Raw genomic sequence first — 20,413 nt, forward strand, 5'->3', positions numbered from 1 at the left:
CCCCTTTTGCAACCGGAATCTTATTTTAATGCTGTTTGGGAGACAATAAACACTTTCCTGGGGTTTTTTTTATGTGGGTAAGTTGTGTTTTTAGAAATGTCAAAATATCTAAAAACACATATTACCCACATAGAAACCCCCAGGAAAGTGTTTATTTTGTCTCCCAAAAATCATTAAAATAAGATCTGGTTGCAAAAGGGGTGAAGTGGCCCTTTAACTACAGTAGTACAGCTGTGTAACTGTTTGTGTCTCGAGGTCAGATGATGTTTGTTTTGTCTATTAGAGCCTGAGAGATAACTGTAATGGCAGTTAGAATCGACGTCAAAAAATATCCTTTCCGTAATTTACCGTAGAAACCCAGTCAAACCACGTGCCATAATTGACATACAATCAACTATTGACCATTTTGGTAAATAGCGTATCTGCTTTGTATTTGCCAAGGCGGTGGGGATAAGACGACTAGCGCCACGTCAAAGCACAGCAGGTCACCACTAGGCTACTAACGAAACTGGAGCTTCCGTCACAGCTGATCACAGTTTAGATGATTGCAATGCAGAGTAGACTTATGGGGGCTATAGAATCGCCAGGAGTGCATTTCTCACAAAATTTGAGAAGCTAAAATAAGAGCAGGGGGGGTGGGAGAGTGAAGAGGGGAGAAGAGGAGAAGAATGGAGGAGGAGAGGAAGAGGAAGGTCCTCTCCGCTCAGGGCTTGGTAGGTCCAAAAGCTGCAGTTCTCATCGTCATACCACAACGATGACCTCAGAGTCTTAGCTGTGTTGATGTTCACCACGGTGGGGCGGTGGTTCATTCCCGCCCGCTGGCCGAGTAGGAGAACTGCGGAAAGTGAGGTCTTCTCTCGTTGTCCAGGCATTCCATCCCGTCTTCATCAACTAGGGGGAGTGGAGAAGAGGAGAAAGGGCAGAGGTCATCAGTTCCTTAGGCCTGACGTTCGCTCTGAAAGAATATATATTCAAAGATTTGTGCTGCATTTTTACGATTTGTCAAAAATCGCAGACCTACAAGCTCATAGAGCGCCACTCGGTGGCGCGCTATGAGCTTGTAGATCTGCTATTTTTCAATAGCTAAAGTATAACATAATGCTTAGTTAGGGGTTCCCGCCCAGAATGGGTTAACCCATTAAGACATATAACGCTATATGTCACCCCTTACCCCTAATACCTAAACATTTTAGTGGTTCAAATAGTCGATGTAGATCGGCTAGTTGAAATTATTTGAATTCTTTTTTTCAAGATAGTATAAAATATGGCAAAGAAGTTTAGGACCAAGATAGGGCCCCATGAGGCAAATTCTACAAATGCCTTCTATAAACCAGTTGTTTCTCAAACCTTTTCGTAATTCTAAATTCTTTAACATGATTAAAGTGATGCACAGATGCTTTCCCAGTTTCGACAACTGCTTTCTCTGGTTTTATACAACGGCACCGGAAGATAACAGACCATCGAGGGCAAATACACCATTCTGATCGGCCGTGACGACGAGTCACAAGTGGGCACAATAATTGTCCATAACACTACTAATGAGAACAGATGGAACAGACAATGTCAAATTTGTCCACAGCTTAAAAAAATATATATAAATATAGGTAAATGCGCACAGAACACTGTACAATCAATGCACTTTTAATACATGGAAGCAGACCGGTTACTAATTAGTCAGTGTTGGAACTAACGCCCTTGCATTGAGTTAGGCCTACTTTACATAACGGAACTACTTTTCGCTGTGACTTGTAATGTAACTCTTTACAGTTTCCCATTCAGTAACGCCATTATAGTTACCGTGTTTTCAATGGGTGATTTATAGTTACCCACGTTGCGTAATGTAATCCAAAAGAAGCGTGCATGGGCAGTGCATCAGTATTATATCGATTCGATATCATTAGCCTGGATATTGTCTGTGATTTTGGATATTGTATACTGTTGCCATAAGTGTTAAGAGTAGAGCTTAAAACACACCACAACTGGACCAGTGACATATCTTTTCCTTGAAAACAATGTGTCAGGTTTTAAAAATATATAAGATTTTCCAATTAATTCTTTTTTATAAAGTAACTAGTAACTAGTTGCTTTCATAATTTAGTAACTAGTAAAGTAATTAGTTACTTTTTCAGACTAGTAACTTATAACTATAACTAATTACTTTTTTAAAGTAACTTGAACAACACTGCTAATTAGCAGGAACAAAGATACTGTATACCTACAAGGAAAGAATAAATTATTGAGAACAGTTATGGCCCTGTGAGTGTGGGTCATAATGTGTACATTCCTGTGTTGCTCTGTCTTTTTCCCTCAGTGTTTGTGTGAATGAGTGAGGAGTGACTGATAGAGGACCAGCTGGGGTGAATGTGGGATGAGTAGTGATTGAGTGAGTGGCTGCCAGCTTGTGTGAGTAGCCTGAGTGGTGCATGAATGTGAGTGGCTAACTACCAGGTGGACCTTGCTGGTGATTGGCTCCTCTATAAAGCTGCCTGTTGTCAGTACTTCTGATGGCTCCCTCCTACCCAGTTCCCAATTCAGTCAGGCCACACATGGTTAAAACTCCTACGGCTGTAGGATTTATTCAAGATAAAATGCATTGCAGTGTACAATACCTCAGGGTGGGGACCATAGTTTCCACAGAACATAATAATAACATACTCTTAACTAACAAAAGGAAACCAAAACACAACTATCTGACCTAACAAGACAGAAGACTAAACACGGACAAACGTCTTGCTCCAAAAGACAACGTGCCGATCTCTTGTACAGTATCTAAACTAAAGGTGAGACCCGCGAGGAAAACCAATGAAAGCTTACATCGACGCCCCAAGAAACACATGATCGGTACCGCTCATGCATTATTCAGTGAGGAACTTGTCTCATGTCTTCATTTCAGTGGTCCTGCTGGTAGGCGCATGCACGTGGCCGGGGGGGCTACAGAGGTGCTTCCATGAACCAGCAGCAGCACTGTGCGCGTTAGATTCCCCCCTGTGGTCCACGGCAAGAGGCAATATCTCACTTTCGCATTCAGACAAAGGCAAGAACAAACAACAACAGGCACACATGAATAGATTACACCACCACCACCCACCAAAAATGAACAGTACATTTCATTATTGTATGTGTGCATATATAATTTGGGAAGTTTCACACTCTCAGCTGCAGAACCATCACTGCTACCACCCACTCCACCCTCGCCACCTGTCTGCCTGACGTGAAAAGCATGGCTGCGAGAAGAACTTTCTTGCTGGCTTTCTAAAACTCGCCTGCAAACCCATTTAGGCCTGACCTCAACCTTTTAAAAAAAATATTCTAAATCCTCCAGTTTTCTGAAATAAATATTTTCACGATTTAAAAGAAATAGCAGACTTACAAGCTCGTAGCGTGCCAGTACAATCAATGCACTTTTAATACATGGAAGGACCGGTTACTAATTAGTCAGTGTTGGAACTAACGCCCTTGCATTAAGTTACTCTACATAACGAAACTACTTTTTGCTGTAACTTGTAATGTAACTCCCCTCTCAAGTATTTACTTTCAAGACCAATTTCGGAAGAACAAAACTAGTAGACTAGTAGCATGCCAAGTTTGTGCTATTGCCATAGAGAATGCATTGGGCGTTTAAGTTAAATAACTCAGAAACTACAAAACATTTCAAAGTAAAACGTTCCAGCATGTGTCTCCACAGTAAGCTGAATAATAAAAAGTGTGAATGGAGTTCCTAGGTGAAAGTGATTTTTTGACGTGCCAAAATCTGCCATTGAGCCCAATGTTAAAAGTCTCAAATTTGAAAGCACTATATTTCTAAAACTATGACACCTTTCAAAGATTCCTTTTCAGGCAAACATGTCAACCGTAAGATGAACCTAAGTAGGCTAGAATGGGGTTGGTAGGTTTAAGTATGTAGGACTAGTAGCATGCCAAAGTTTGTGCTATTGCCATAGAGAATGCATTGGGGGTTTAAGTTAAGTTTTTATTTCAAAATTTCAAAAAACATGGGCTATAACCCATCGTTTTTTTTCATTTTTTCATTTTTGTCAAATCATCAAAAATGATGAAAAACGGCGCGCTATAGTATGCCGTACGATATGGGCTATAGCCCACCGTCCAAAATGATGAGAAACGAGACTAACTTTATTTTTCAAAATTTCAAAAAACATGGGCTATAACCCATCGTTTTTTTAATTTTTTAATTTTTTTCAAATCCTCAAAAATGATGAAAAACGGCGTGCCATAGTATGCCGTACCATATGGGCTATAGCCCACGGTCCAAAATGATGAGAAACGAGGCTAACTTTTTTTTTCAAAATTTCAAAAAACATGGGCTATAACCCATCGTTTTTTTTCATTTTTTTCAAATCCTCAAAAATGATGAAAAACGGCGTGCCATAGTATGCCGTACGATATGGGCTATAGCCCACGGTCCAAAATGATGAGAAACGAGGCTAACTTTTTTTTTCAAAATTAAAAAAAACATGGGCTATAACCTATCGTTTTTTTTTTTTTTTAAATTTTTTTCAAATCCTCAAAAATGATGAACAACGGCGTGCCATAGTATGCCGTACGATATGGGCTATAGCCCACGGTCCAAAATGATGAGAAACGAGGCTAACCTTTTTTTTCAAAATTTCAAAAAACATGGGCTATAACCCATCGTTTTTTTTCATTTTTGTCAAATCATCAAAAATGATGAAAAACGGCGCGCTATAGTATGCCGTACGATATGGGCTATAGCCCACCGTCCAAAATGATGAGAAACGAGGCTAACTTTATTTTTCAAAATTTCAAAAAACATGGGCTATAACCCATCGTTTTTTTAATTTTTTAATTTTTTTCAAATCCTCAAAAATGATGAAAAACGGCGTGCCATAGTATGCCGTACGATATGGGCTATAGCCCACGGTCCAAAATGATGAGAAACGAGGCTAACTTTTTTTTTCAAAATTTCAAAAAACATGGGCTATAACCCATCGTTTTTTTTCATTTTTTTCAAATCCTCAAAAATGATGAAAAACGGCGTGCCATAGTATGCCGTACGATATGGGCTATAGCCCACGGTCCAAAATGATGAGAAACGAGGCTAACTTTTTTTTTCAAAATTAAAAAAAACATGGGCTATAACCTATCGTTTTTTTTTTTTTTGTTTTTTTTTTCAAATCCTCAAAAATGATGAACAACGGCGTGCCATAGTATGCCGTACGATATGGGCTATAGCCCACGGTCCAAAATGATGAGAAACGAGGCTAACTTTTTTTTTCAAAATTTCAAAAAACATGGGCTATAACCCATCGTTTTTTTTCATTTTTTTCAAATCCTCAAAAATGATGAAAAACGGCGTGCCATAGTATGCCGTACGATATGGGCTATAGCCCACGGTCCAAAATGATGAGAAACGAGGCTAACTTTTTTTTTAAAAATAAAAAAAAACATGGGCTATAACCTATCGTTTTTTTTTAATTTTTAATTTTTTTCAAATCCTCAAAAATGATGAAAAACGGCGTGCCATAGTATGCCGTACGATATGGGCTATAGCCCACGGTCCAAAATGATGAGAAACGAGGCTAACTTTTTTTTTAAAAATAAAAAAAAACATGGGCTATAACCTATCGTTTTTTTTTAATTTTTAATTTTTTTCAAATCCTCAAAAATGATGAACAACGGCGTGCCATAGTATGCCGTACGATATGGGCTATAGCCCACGGTCCAAAATGATGAGAAACGAGGCTAACTTTTTTTTTCAAAATTTCAAAAAACATGGGCTATAACCCATCGTTTTTTTTCATTTTTTTCAAATCCTCAAAAATGATGAAAAACGGCGTGCCATAGTATGCCGTACGATATGGGCTATAGCCCACGGTCCAAAATGATGAGAAACGAGGCTAACTTTTTTTTTAAAAATAAAAAAAAACATGGGCTATAACCTATCGTTTTTTTTTAATTTTTAATTTTTTTCAAATCCTCAAAAATGATGAAAAACGGCGTGCCATAGTATGCCGTACGATATGGGCTATAGCCCACGGTCCAAAATGATGAGAAACGAGGCTAACTTTTTTTTTCAAAATTTCAAAAAACATGGGCTATAACCCATCGTTTTTTTCATTTTTTAATTTTTTTCAAATCCTCAAAAATGATGAAAAACGGCGTGCCATAGTATGCCGTACGATATGGGCTATAGCCCACGGTCCAAAATGATGAGAAACGAGGCTAACCTTTTTTTTCAAAATTTCAAAAAACATGGGCTATAACCCATCGTTTTTTTTTCATTTTTGTCAAATCATCAAAAATGATGAAAAACGGCGCGCTATAGTATGCCGTACGATATGGGCTATAGCCCACCGTCCAAAATGATGAGAAACGAGGCTAACTTTATTTTTCAAAATTTCAAAAAACATGGGCTATAACCCATCGTTTTTTTAATTTTTTAATTTTTTTCAAATCCTCAAAAATGATGAAAAACGGCGTGCCATAGTATGCCGTACGATATGGGCTATAGCCCACGGTCCAAAATGATGAGAAACGAGGCTAACTTTTTTTTTCAAAATTTCAAAAAACATGGGCTATAACCCATCGTTTTTTTTCATTTTTTTCAAATCCTCAAAAATGATGAAAAACGGCGTGCCATAGTATGCCGTACGATATGGGCTATAGCCCACGGTCCAAAATGATGAGAAACGAGGCTAACTTTTTTTTTCAAAATTAAAAAAAACATGGGCTATAACCTATCGTTTTTTTTTTTTTGTTTTTTTTTTTCAAATCCTCAAAAATGATGAACAACGGCGTGCCATAGTATGCCGTACGATATGGGCTATAGCCCACGGTCCAAAATGATGAGAAACGAGGCTAACTTTTTTTTTCAAAATTTCAAAAAACATGGGCTATAACCCATCGTTTTTTTTCATTTTTTTCAAATCCTCAAAAATGATGAAAAACGGCGTGCCATAGTATGCCGTACGATATGGGCTATAGCCCACGGTCCAAAATGATGAGAAACGAGGCTAACTTTTTTTTTAAAAATAAAAAAAAACATGGGCTATAACCTATCGTTTTTTTTTAATTTTTAATTTTTTTCAAATCCTCAAAAATGATGAAAAACGGCGTGCCATAGTATGCCGTACGATATGGGCTATAGCCCACGGTCCAAAATGATGAGAAACGAGGCTAACTTTTTTTTTCAAAATTTCAAAAAACATGGGCTATAACCCATCGTTTTTTTCATTTTTTCATTTTTTTCAAATCCTCAAAAATGATGAAAAACGGCGTGCCATAGTATGCCGTACGATATGGGCTATAGCCCACGGTCCAAAATGATGAGAAACGAGGCTAACTTTATTTTTCAAAATTTCAAAAAACATGGGCTATAACCCATCATTTTTTTCATTTTTTTCAAATCCTCAAAAATGATGAAAAACGGCGTGCCATAGTATGCCGTACGATATGGGCTATAGCCCACGGTCCAAAATGATGAGAAACGAGGCAAACTTTTTTTTTCAAAATTTCAAAAAACATGGGCTATAACCCATCGTTTTTTTAATTTTTAATTTTTTTTAAATCCTCAAAAATGATGAAAAACGGCGTGCCATAGTATGCCGTACGATATGGGCTATAGCCCACGGTCCAAAATGATGAGAAACAAGGCTAACTTTTTTTTTCAAAATTTCAAAAAACATGGGCTATAACCCATCGTTTTTTTCATTTTTTCATTTTTTTCAAATCCTCAAAAATGATGAAAAACGGCGTGCCATAGTATGCCGTACGATATGGGCTATAGCCCACGGTCCAAAATGATGAGAAACGAGGCTAACTATTTTTTTCAAAATTTCAAAAAACATGGGCTATAACCCATCGTTTTTTTCATTTTTTTCAAATCCTCAAAAATGATGAAAAACGGCGTGCCATAGTATGCCGTACAATATGGGCTATAGCCCACGGTCCAAAATGATGAGAAACGAGGCTAACTTTATTTTTCAAAATTTCAAAAAACATGGGCTATAACCCATCATTTTTTTCATTTTTTTCAAATCCTCAAAAATGATGAAAAACGGCGTGCCATAGTATGCCGTACGATATGGGCTATAGCCCACGGTCCAAAATGATGAGAAACGAGGCAAACTTTTTTTTTCAAAATTTCAAAAAACATGGGCTATAACCCATCGTTTTTTTTATTTTTATTTTTTTTTAAATCCTCAAAAATGATGAAAAACGGCGTGCCATAGTATGCCGTACGATATGGGCTATAGCCCACGGTCCAAAATGATGAGAAACAAGGCTAACTTTTTTTTTCAAATTTTCAAAAAACATGGGCTATAACCCATCGTTTTTTTCATTTTTTCATTTTTTTCAAATCCTCAAAAATGATGAAAAACGGCGTGCCATAGTATGCCGTACGATATGGGCTATAGCCCACGGTCCAAAATGATGAGAAACGAGGCTAACTATTTTTTTCAAAATTTCAAAAAACATGGGCTATAACCCATCGTTTTTTTCATTTTTTTCAAATCCTCAAAAATGATGAAAAACAGCGTGCCATAGTATGCCGTACAATATGGGCTATAGCCCACGGTCCAAACTGATGAGAAACGAGGCTAACTTTTTTTCCCAAAATTTCAAAAAACATGGGCTATAACCCATCGTATTTTTTATTTTTTCATTTTTTTCAAATCCTCAAAAATGATGAAAAACGGCGTGCCATAGTATGCCGTACGATATGGGCTATAGCCCACGGTCCAAAATGATGAGAAACGAGGCTAACTTTTTTTTTCAAAATTTCAAAAAACATGGGCTATAACCCATCGTTTTTTTCATTTTTTTCAAATCCTCAAAAATGATGAAAAACAGCGTGCCATAGTATGCCGTACAATATGGGCTATAGCCCACGGTCCAAACTGATGAGAAACGAGGCTAACTTTTTTTCCCAAAATTTCAAAAAACATGGGCTATAACCCATCGTATTTTTTATTTTTTCATTTTTTTCAAATCCTCAAAAATGATGAAAAACGGCGTGCCATAGTATGCCGTACGATATGGGCTATAGCCCACGGTCCAAAATGATGAGAAACGAGGCTAACTTTTTTTTTCAAAATTTCAAAAAACATGGGCTATAACCCATCGTTTTTTTCATTTTTTCATTTTTTTCAAATCCTCAAAAATGATGAAAAACGGCCTGCCATAGTATGCCGTACGATATGGGCTATAGCCCACGGTCCAAAATGATGAGAAACGAGGCTAACTTTTTTTTTCAAAATTTCAAAAAACATGGGCTATAACCCATCGTTTTTTTCATTTTTTTCAAATCCTCAAAAATGATGAAAAACGGCGTGCCATAGTATGCCGTACAATATGGGCTATAGCCCACGGTCCAAAATGATGAGAAACGAGGCTAACTTTTTTTTCCAAAATTTCAAAAAACATGGGCTATAACCCATCGTATTTTTTATTTTTTCATTTTTTTCAAATCCTCAAAAATGATGAAAAACGGCGTGCCATAGTATGCCGTACGATATGGGCTATAGCCCACGGTCCAAAATGATGAGAAACGAGGCTAACTTTTTTTTTCAAAATTTCAAAAAACATGGGCTATAACCCATCGTTTTTTTCATTTTTTCATTTTTTTCAAATCCTCAAAAATGATGAAAAACGGCCTGCCATAGTATGCCGTACGATATGGGCTATAGCCCACGGTCCAAAATGATGAGAAACGAGGCTAACTTTTTTTTTCAAAATTTCAAAAAACATGGGCTATAACCCATCGTTTTTTTTAATTTTTTTCAAATCCTCAAAAATGATGAAAAACGGCGTGCCATAGTATGCCGTACGATATGGGCTATAGCCCACGGTCCAAAATGATGAGAAACGAGGCTAACTTTTTTTTTCAAAATTTCAAAAAACATGGGCTATAACCCATCGTTTTTTTTCATTTTTTCATTTTTTTCAAATCCTCAAAAATGATGAAAAACGGCGTGCCATAGTATGCCGTACGATATGGGCTATAGCCCACGGTCCAAAATGATGAGAAACGAGGCTAACTATTTTTTTCAAAATTTCAAAAAACATGGGCTATAACCCATCGTTTTTTTCATTTTTTTCAAATCCTCAAAAATGATGAAAAACGGCGTGCCATAGTATGCCGTACGATATGGGCTATAGCCCACGGTCCAAAATGATGAGAAACGAGGCTAACTTTCTTTTTCAAAATTTCAAAAAACATGGGCTATAACCCATCGTTTTTTTCATTTTTTCATTTTTTTCAAATCCTCAAAAATGATGAAAAACGGCCTGCCATAGTATGCCGTATGATATGGGCTATAGCCCACGGTCCAAAATGATGAGAAACGAGGCTAACTTTTTTTTTCAAAATTTCAAAAAACATGGGCTATAACCCATCGTTTTTTTTCATTTTTCATTTTTTTCAAATCCTCAAAAATGATGAAAAGCGGCGTGCTATAGTATGCCGTACGATATGGGCAAAGAAAATGTTATCCTCATTTCTCATCATTTTGGACCATGGGCTATAGCCCATATCGTACGGCATACTATAGCACGCCGTTTTTCATCATTTTTGACGATTTGACAAAAATTAAAAAATTAAAAAAACGATGGGTTATATCCCATGTTTTTTGAAATTTTGGGAAAAAAAGTTATCCTCGTTTCTCATCATTTTGGACCATGGGCTATAGCCCATATTGTACGGCATACTATGGCACGCCGTTTTTCATCATTTTTGACGATTTGACAAAAATGAAAAAATCGATGGGTTATAGCCCATGTTTTTTGAAATTTTGAAAAAAAAAGTTATCCTCGTTTCTCATCATTTATTATATAGGCTATCATTTCTTTATGTGCTGATCGACCAATATGTTGGGGACACATGCCTACATATTTTATCTGAGATTTGGGAACAATTTATTGATTCAGCATGAAGACTAAAGCCTTCTGAATAAATCTATACGCAAGTGTATGCCTCCGCAAATGTCTACGCCACCTAAAGAGGATTTGACGGAGTTTCCGACCAACCTACGTCAGCGTCAAGTTCACGGCCATTTCCTTGAATTCCAAATTAAAATGTGGGAAATCCACGTAAATTCCGCTAGCACGTCACGTCATGTTATCATCGTAAACGCTGTTGTGAATTTGGACCATGGTGTTGCAAAGCAAAAGAAAGCGCTGGTAGTGTACTATCCAAGCTTCTGCCTGGATATAGGGTTTGAAGCCCTACAGCGCTGTAACCTGCTAACCTTAGTCCTGTTGTATGTTCACATTAAATATGAAATTCACTATTTCACCAGTGTGAAGTCAACTTGGAGAAATGGAGAGCAAAGGGTTCAATCTGGACTGACAATCATTGCCACTGACACTCTGCTGATTGTCACTCACTCACTCACTCCCCAATTGCCTCACTAATCAGCATCAGTTCATTCACTGCACCTGAGAGTAGGGCGTTGGCCAAACACAGGAAACACACAAACCTCCATGAGAAACAGCAGTGTGCATCCAAACAGGAGCAACACACACAAACAGCAGAGCAGAACGGTGCAGCCATATAAATGCTGGAGAGACAGCCGGTGAGAGAACTGTATATCTGTGACAGATCATGCCAGTTGCATGCCAGTTCATGGACACTTGTTATTGTTTGTTGTTGTTTATGATGACTTGAGTTGAAGTTAAAGGAAACATGATGGCCAATTGGACATGAACAATGAACATGATCATTTGATTTAAAATACATTTGAATTGATTATTGATTGATAAAAACGTTTCAATGATGCTAATTAATTCAGTTTATTTAATTTACATTTCATGAGTTTATTATGTTTAAAAACTGTTTAGAAACTAATTGAGCAAAAAATGAATTGATTTAGAAATTAGTTGATTAAGAGACACTTAAGTAAAAATTATATTTAGGTGTTTAGAACATGTAAAGTATGTGTATTGATTGAATGTGCATTATACTTACATTAGTTCTTTTTTATTTTCCCTTTAAGGTTTTTCACCTTACCTGACTTACCCACTAACTGACTTACACAATACCTGTACAACTGTACTCAACTACAAAGTAAAGAAGAGTAAAAAGAAGGAAACTGTGTGGTCATTGTATGAGTGAAACCCAGTAACAATCCATATGGTCTGTGCCATCCCTTTCAAGCAGGGAAACTGCAAAAAATACTAAATAGCTTGACAACCAGTGTTAAGATGCTGTGTTTAGATTACCCCACCTGAAACTAATCTATAATACGATATGGGCTATAGCCCATGGTCCAAAATGATGAGAAACGAGGGAACTCTTTTTTTCAAAATTTCAAAAAACATGGGCTATAACCCATCGCTTTTTTATTTTTTCATTTTTTTCAAATCCTCAAAAATGATGAAAAGCGGCGTGCTATAGTATGCCGTACGATATGGGCTATAGCCCATGGACCAAAATGATGAGAAACGAGGCTAACCTTTTTTTTCAAAATTTCAAAAAACATGGGCTATAACCCATCGTTTTTATATAATTTTCATTTTTTTCAAATCCTCAGAAATGATGAAAAACGGCGTGCTATAGTATGCCGTACGATACAGCGGGTACAGCTTGGTCCCCCAGGCTGGCCTTGAACCTGCTTTGGCCATGTACCTCGGTACACAGTCGCATTGGTAGCCACGCTAGAACTCGATCACCTCAGAGCACCTCCACCAATTACACTTGTTTCTTTAGGGCTTTTATGTCGAAAGTGTGCATTGTTTTTTAACCTCCTAAAGAACCTCTATATTCTGAAAGGTGGGTTAAGTCAGACATTCTCAACTGCTGAAGATTTAAAGGTCGGTCCCTGTTTCAATCCTGGATTTAGGCAGTTCAAATGAGGTACAGAAAACCCTTCGGCTGATCTCACGGAGTGAAAAACTTTATGAGTTTACAGAAGAACAAAAGAAACAAAAAATAAGTGTGAATTGTCTGGAGCCAGTGGCTCAGTGTGTTAGAATGCTGCCACATGATCGGGAGATGGTGGGTTCAAAGCCCACTCAGGTTCAAACAAAAAAATAAAGGGGCCAATCCCACCCCATTCTTTACTGACACTTTGCATTCCAACTAGCACAGAAAAGCTTTGTTGTAGTAACCAGCAGTTAGCTCAGTGTGATGAGTGGCAGTGCTTCTGATCCACAGGTCCAGGGTTCAAATCCTGGTCAAAACTGTGACACTTTGCTTTACACACTGATTTCCAGTAGAAATTCTACCTAGTAGAAGTGTGCCGGTTCGAACCCGACGCACTCCTAGTAGGCGGTGATGGTTCAAATCACTGACACCTAGAGTTGGAGTGGCCCAGTGGATAAATCAGATGATATCCATAGAATACCTAGTACAAGTATTAGTAGTTGCAATTTTTTTTTAAATTAAAAATTAAAAATTCCGCAATTTCCGCAATTTCGCAATTTCCGCAATTTCCGCAATTTCCGCAATTTTGAATTTTTAAAAAAATTCAAAATTGCGGAAATTGCGGAAATTGCGAAATTGCGGATTTCCGCAATTTCCGCAATTTTGAATTTTTTTAAAAATTCAAAATTGCGGAAATTGCGGAAATTGCAAAACTCATATTTAACCAGCCTTTTAGAATTTAGATGGACATTGAAAATGTTCTTCAGGGGACTTGAACCCTGAATGTCCTGTTTACAAACCCCCGGTTTATCACCTGCGCCACACTGGCATGTAAGGTATGTAAGGTATGTAAGGTATGTAAGGTATAACCGGGAACTCATATTTAACCAGCCTTTTAGAATTTAGATGGACATTGAAAATGTTCTTCAGGGGACTTGAACCCTGAATGTCCTGTTTACAAACCCCTGGTTTATCACCTGCGCCACACTGGCATGTAAGGTATAACCGGGAACTCATATTTAACCAGCCTTTTAGAATTTAGATGGACATTGAAAATGTTCTTCAGGGGACTTGAACCCTGAATGTCCTGTTTACAAACCCCCGGTTTATCACCTGCGCCACACTGGCATGTAAGGAATTACCGGGAACTCATATTTAACCAGCCTTTTAGAATTTAGATGGACATTGAAAATGTTCTTCAGGGGACTTAAACCCTGAATGTCCTGTTTACAAACCCCCGGTTTATCACCTGCGCCACACTGGCATGTAAGGTATAACCGGGAACTCATATTTAACAAGCCTATTAGAATTTAGATGGACATTGAAAAGGTTCTTCAGGGGACTTGAACCCTGAATGTCCTGTTTACAAACCCCCGGTTTATCACCTGCGCCACACTGGCATGTAAGGTATAACCGGGAACTCATATTTAACCAGCCTTTTAGAATTTAGATGGACATTGAAAATGTTCTTCAGGGGACTTGAACCCTGAATGTCCTGTTTACAAACCCCCGGTTTATCACCTGCGCCACACTGGCATGTAAGGAATTACCGGGAACTCATATTTAACCAGCCTTTTAGAATTTAGATGGACATTGAAAATGTTCTTCAGGGGACTTGAACCCTGAATGTCCTGTTTACAAACCCCCGGTTTATCACCTGCGCCACACTGGCATGTAAGGTATAACCGGGAACTCATATTTAACCAGCCTTTTAGAATTTAGATGGACATTGAAAATGTTCTTCAGGGGACTTGAACCCTGAATGTCCTGTTTACAAACCCCCGGTTTATCACCTGCGCCACACTGGCATGTAAGGAATTACCGGGAACTCATATTTAACCAGCCTTTTAGAATTTAGATGGACATTGAAAATGTTCTTCAGGGGACTTGAACCCTGAATGTCCTGTTTACAAACCCCCGGTTTATCACCTGCGCCACACTGGCATGTAAGGTATAACCGGGAACTCATATTTAACAAGCCTTTTAGAATTTAGATGGACATTGAAAAGGTTCTTCAGGGGACTTGAACCCTGAATGTCCTGTTTAGAAACCCCCGGTTTATCACCTGCGCCACACTGGCATGTAAGGTATAACCGGGAACTCATATTTAACCAGCCTTTTAGAATTTAGATGGACATTGAAAATGTTCTTCAGGGGACTTGAACCCTGAATGTCCTGTTTACAAACCCCGGGTTTATCACCTGCGCCACACTGGCATGTAAGGTATAACCGGGAACTCATATTTAACCAGCCTTTTAGAATTTAGATGGACATTGAAAATGTTCTTCAGGGGACTTGAACCCTGAATGTCCTGTTTACAAACCCCCGGTTTATCACCTGCGCCACACTGGCATGTAAGGTATAACCGGGAACTCATATTTAACCAGCCTTTTAGAATTTAGATGGACATTGAAAATGTTCTTCAGGGGACTTGAACCCTGAATGTCCTGTTTACAAACCCCCGTTTATCACCTGCGCCACACTGGCATGTAAGGTATAACCGGGAACTCATATTTAACCAGCCTTTTAGAATTTAGATGGACATTGAAAATGTTCTTCAGGGGACTTGAACCCTGAATGTTCTGTTTACAAACCCCCGGTTTATCACCTGCGCCACACTGGCATGTAAGGTATAACCGGGAACTCATATTTAACCAGCCTTTTAGAATTTAGATGGACATTGAAAATGTTCTTCAGGGGTCCTCCAGCACCTTGATGTCATGACGTGGGACTTGAACCGGCCAACTGACTGTAGCAGAGGCAACGGGCCAAGCGCTCCACACCATTACGCCACGGCACCTTTGGGCATTCTGCAGATGTCTCCGGGTGCTTTTGAGTTTTTATTTTTTATTCTAGCCTTGAAAAGTTCAAATTACTGCAGCATTGAGCTGTAGGAGGAACTCCCGATGGTCCTCCAGCACCTTGATGTCATGACATGGGACTTGAACCGGCCAACTGACTGTAGCAGAGGCAACGGGCCAAGCGCTCCACACCATTACGCCACGGCACCTTTGGGCATTCTGCAGATGTCTCCGGGTGCTTTTGAGTTTTTATTTTTTATTCTAGCCTTGAAAAGTTCAAATTACTGCAGCATTGAGCTGTAGGAGGAACTCCCGATGGTCCTCCAGCACCTTGATGTCATGACATGGGACTTGAACCGGCCAACTGACTGTAGCAGAGGCAACGGGCCAAGCGCTCCACACCATTACACCACGGCACCTTTGGGCATTCAGCAGATGTCTCCGGGTGCTTTTGAGTTTTTATTTTTTATTCTAGCCTTGAAAAGTTGAAATTACTGCAGCATTGAGCTGTAGGAGGAACTCCCGATGGTCCTCCAGCACCTTGATGTCATGACATGGGACTTGAACCGGCCAACTGACTGTAGCAGAGGCATCGGGCCAAGCTCTCCACACCATTACGCCACGGCACCTTTGGGCATTCAGCAGATGTCTCCGGGTGCTTTTGAGTTTTTATTTTTTATTCTAGCCTTGAAAAGTTCAAATTACTGCAGCATTGAGCTGTAGGAGGAACTCCCGATGGTCCTCCAGCACCTTGATGTCATGACATGGGACTTGAACCGGCCAACTGACTGTAGCAGAGGCATCGGGCCAAGCGCTCCACACCATTACCCCACGGCACCTTTGGGCATTCAGCAGATGTCTCCGGGTGCTTTTGAGTTTTTATTTTTTATTCTAGCCTTGAAAAGTTCAAATTACTGCAGCATTGAGCTGTAGGATGAACTCCCGATGGTCCTCCAGCACCTTGATGTCATGACATGGGACTTGAACCGGCCAACTGACTGTAGCAGAGGCATCGGGCCAAGCGCTCCACACCATTACGCCACGGCACCTTTGGGCATTCAGCAGATGTCTCCGGGTGCTTTTGAGTTTTTATTTTTTATTCTAGCCTTGAAAAGTTCAAATTACTGCAGCATTGAGCTGTAGGAGGAACTCCCGATGGTCCTCCAGCACCTTGATGTCATGACATGGGACTTGAACCGTCCAACTGACTGTAGCAGAGGCATCGGGCCAAGCGCTCCACACCATTACGCCACGGCACCTTTGGGCATTCAGCAGATGTCTCCGGGTGCTTTTGAGTTTTTATTCAAGCCTTGAAAAGTTCAAATTACTGCAGCATTGAGCTGTAGGAGGAACAGGCCTTGAACACGGAATGTCTGTACTGAAACCCTGATGATTAGACCACTGCACCATCAGTCAGACACTCTCAGGCAAAGTCTCCTGGTAATTTTGAAGTGATCTTTTGTTCGTTAGCCTTCAGTTAGTAAAGTTTAAATAACACAGCATCATATTAATAAGATCTTTCTTAGCGCTGTTGAGGTCTTCTTTTGTATGATAGTGTAACAGCCGGGAATCAAACCCTGGTCTCCCACGTGGAAAGCCAACATCTTAACCACTACGACAATTTGAGTTATCCTCATTTCTACGGCGCGCTATAGTATGCCGTACGATATGGGCTATAGCCCATGGTCCAAAATGATGAGAAACGAGGATAACTAAAAAAAATAAAAAAACATGGGCTATAACCCATCGTCGCATGGAGACAGAACTCTGCACCATGCATCTCACATGCCTTTGTGGCATAAACATAAAGACAAGGATGTATAAACCGAATGTTGTAGGTTCAATAATGAGTCAATATAAAAACTGAAACAACAAATCACACTCTTCATTAGGAGTGAAATATTGGGTAAGACTAAGATAACAGTTGTAAAAAGCCCCTTGCTGGGCTTGAACCTAGAACCTTCTGTTTGCGAAGCCTGTGTATTAACCGCTGCTACAACTTTGCTTATACATTAGAGACAGGTAGGCCTACAAAGGTACAACCTTGCAAAGATGCAAAATGAAAAAAGAATAACTGCTCTTTGTAATACACATACAAACTTGGAAAAACATCCTTGATGTAAGAGTGAGCTAAATATTGTATAAATGTCCGTACTAGTAGGCCTACTTGTGTGCAACAAGCAAGTAGGCACTCGATAGGGTGCAGTTCTAGTTTATTTTGCCATAACACCCACATTTTACTGTGTGGAAACACCGGGGGGGAAATACCCCCCCCCCGGCCCCACTGTACTGCATCCCAGTAGACCCAGGGTAACAGAGTACATCGATGAGTATTGGCTTCAGTGCTTGGGTACAGCTTCGGTCCCCCAGGCTGGCCTTGAACCTGCTTTGGCCATGTACCTCGGTACACAGTCGCATTGGTAGCCACGCTAGAACTCGATCACCTAGAGCACCTCCACAAAATACACTTGTTCCTTTAGGGCTTTTATGTCTAAAGTGTGCATTGTTTTTTAACCTAAAGAACCTCTATATTCTGAAAGGTGGGTTAAGTCAGACATTCTCAACTGCATCAAGTTCGAACCTGCTGAAGATTTAAAGGTCGGTCCCTGTTTCAATCCTGGATTTAGGCAGTTCAAATGAGGTACAGAAAACCCTTCGACTCTTTGCCTGATCTCACGGAGTGAAAAACTTTATGAGTTTACAGAAGAACAAAAGAAACAAAAAATAAGTGTGAATTGTCTGGAGCCAGTGGCTCAGTGTGTTAGAACGCTGCCACATGATCGGGAGATGGTGGGTTCAAAGCCCGCTCAGGTTCAAACAAAAAAATAAAGGGGCCAATCCCACCCCATTCTTTACTGACACTTTGCATTCCACACTAACATCAACTAGCACATAAATAACTCAGAAACTACAAAACATTTCAAAGTAAAAACTTCCAGCATGTGTCTCCACAGTAAGCCGAATAATAAAAAGTGTGAATGGAGTTTCTAGGTGAATGTGATTTTTGAGTGACTATAAAGCTGCCATTGAGCCCCATGTTAAATGTCTCAAATTTGAAAGCACTATATTTCTAAAACTATGACACCTTTCAAAGATTCCTTTTCAGGCAAACATGTCCACCGTAAGATGAACCTAAGTAGGCTAGAATGGGGTTGGTAGGTTTAAGTATGTAGGACTAGTAGCATGCCAAAGTTTGTGCTATTGCCATAGAGAATGCATTGGGCGTTTAATCATCATCATCGTACTATAATTCAGCGAATGTCTGAATGTCACTGACAGCGCGTTATCTCATCATTGACTGCACGAATCACTCCCACTTTTCACACAGGCATTGACCATATGAATATGGAGGTCTTAACATGCAAACATGTCCACCGTAAGATGAACCTAAGTAGGCTAGGACTAGGCTAGTAGGTTCCAGGACTATGTCCAGTACCCCAAGCCAGGGTATCAAACTCCTCACTGTTGCCATCTGGTGTCACCACCTTGGCCCTTGGTTCCTGCATACATTGTCTCTATTATTGATGAAGAGAGGGGAGTCATTGTCCAGTGTTTATTATGAGAAAGGGGTTAGAGAGAGACACATACTGTATACACAGACACACAAACTACTGCATGACAGAGTGACATGGTGAGATGGAGAGACAGACACGACAGGAGGGACACTCACATTTCTCTGGTGGGGTTATGGTGATGGTCTGTGCGGTGAACTCTTCATCAAAGTATCTGGTGTCTGTCTCCGAACCCACCTGAGGCTTGAAGGGGGGAAGCAGCTGAGAGGAGAAGAGAGTGAGAAGAAAAAAATGTTCAGAGAAACTTGTCTTGCATTTAGTATTTGAAATGCAGCCGCGCTACTAGCAGGCACAAGACAAATAGGAGCTAATAACAAACGGTTCCAAACACAAATGACCTATATATAATATAATTATAATAGATTATAATCAGAATTAGATTATTATTATGAATAATGAATGTAAATTCATAAATTATTTAAACATAAACAGACTATTTTCACGGTATGGCTTTATTTTTTTAGACAACACATTTGTTTAAATTTTTGTCCAAAGTTGTTTTACTGAACTTGCCTGAAAAAAGGTTGGCCAAACATATTTGTTCGTTTAATTAACTGTAAGGGATGTTTTGTTCATAAGGACTTGTTGTTGTTTTGTTCAACCTGTGCTTTTAAAATTCACTAATAACATTTTTAACCCATTTTGACCTGAGATCAGATTCTAAAAATGTCTGTTTGAAAATGACGGTTTTCTGAATGTTTCTGTCAGTCGATCTTTCAAAAATAGCAGACCTACAAGCTCGTAGCGTGCCACTCGGTGGCACACTATGACCTTGTAGATCTGCTATTTTTCAATAGCTAAAGCATAGCATAATGCTAACACCAAAAGGGGTTCCCGCCCCAAAATGGGTGTTAAATAAAAAAACACAATTGCATATTTAGTCTGTTGTATTGTGAATCTCAAGCAATTTTCAAGACTTGCAATTAAGTTGTCTTTTCATACTAGTCCTGAAATGAATGGAATCCAGTGTGGCTTCGTGGAAAAATCAAACAGACAACAAACAGCATGCTTTGGAACAATAGTCGGCAGTAAGGTCAAGTATGCTGTGAGTCGCAGTCAGTGTTCTAAACATGCCAGACCACCACTATGGTCCTTTAATTAACTATATATTATATGCATATTCATGGAACGGGGAGAGGTGGAGGGAAAAGAAGGACGAGTGCAACACGGAAGAGAAAACGTAAAAAGGAGTACTG

The 20,413-nt window shown here is 39.4% G+C and overlaps 1 protein-coding gene across 1 annotated transcript in view; it reads right to left on the reverse strand.

Annotated features, from left to right (window-relative positions):
* Window positions 1–805: 805 nt before the first annotated feature.
* The window catches only part of akt3a (v-akt murine thymoma viral oncogene homolog 3a), a gene marked incomplete at both ends in the record, with an annotated part of 85,777 nt that continues 66,169 nt past the window's right edge, over window positions 806–20,413 (reverse strand). Inside the window, 2 exons of the mRNA XM_080781358.1 lie at window positions 806–891; window positions 19,316–19,418. Of these exons, the coding sequence (XP_080637484.1) occupies window positions 806–891; window positions 19,316–19,418 (189 nt within the window). The remainder of the gene's footprint in view (window positions 892–19,315; window positions 19,419–20,413) is intronic.

This window comes from Protomyctophum bolini, assembly GCF_963924005.1.
Source record: "Protomyctophum bolini genome assembly, chromosome: 14".
In the NCBI taxonomy this organism is placed as follows: Eukaryota; Metazoa; Chordata; class Actinopteri; order Myctophiformes; family Myctophidae; genus Protomyctophum; species Protomyctophum bolini.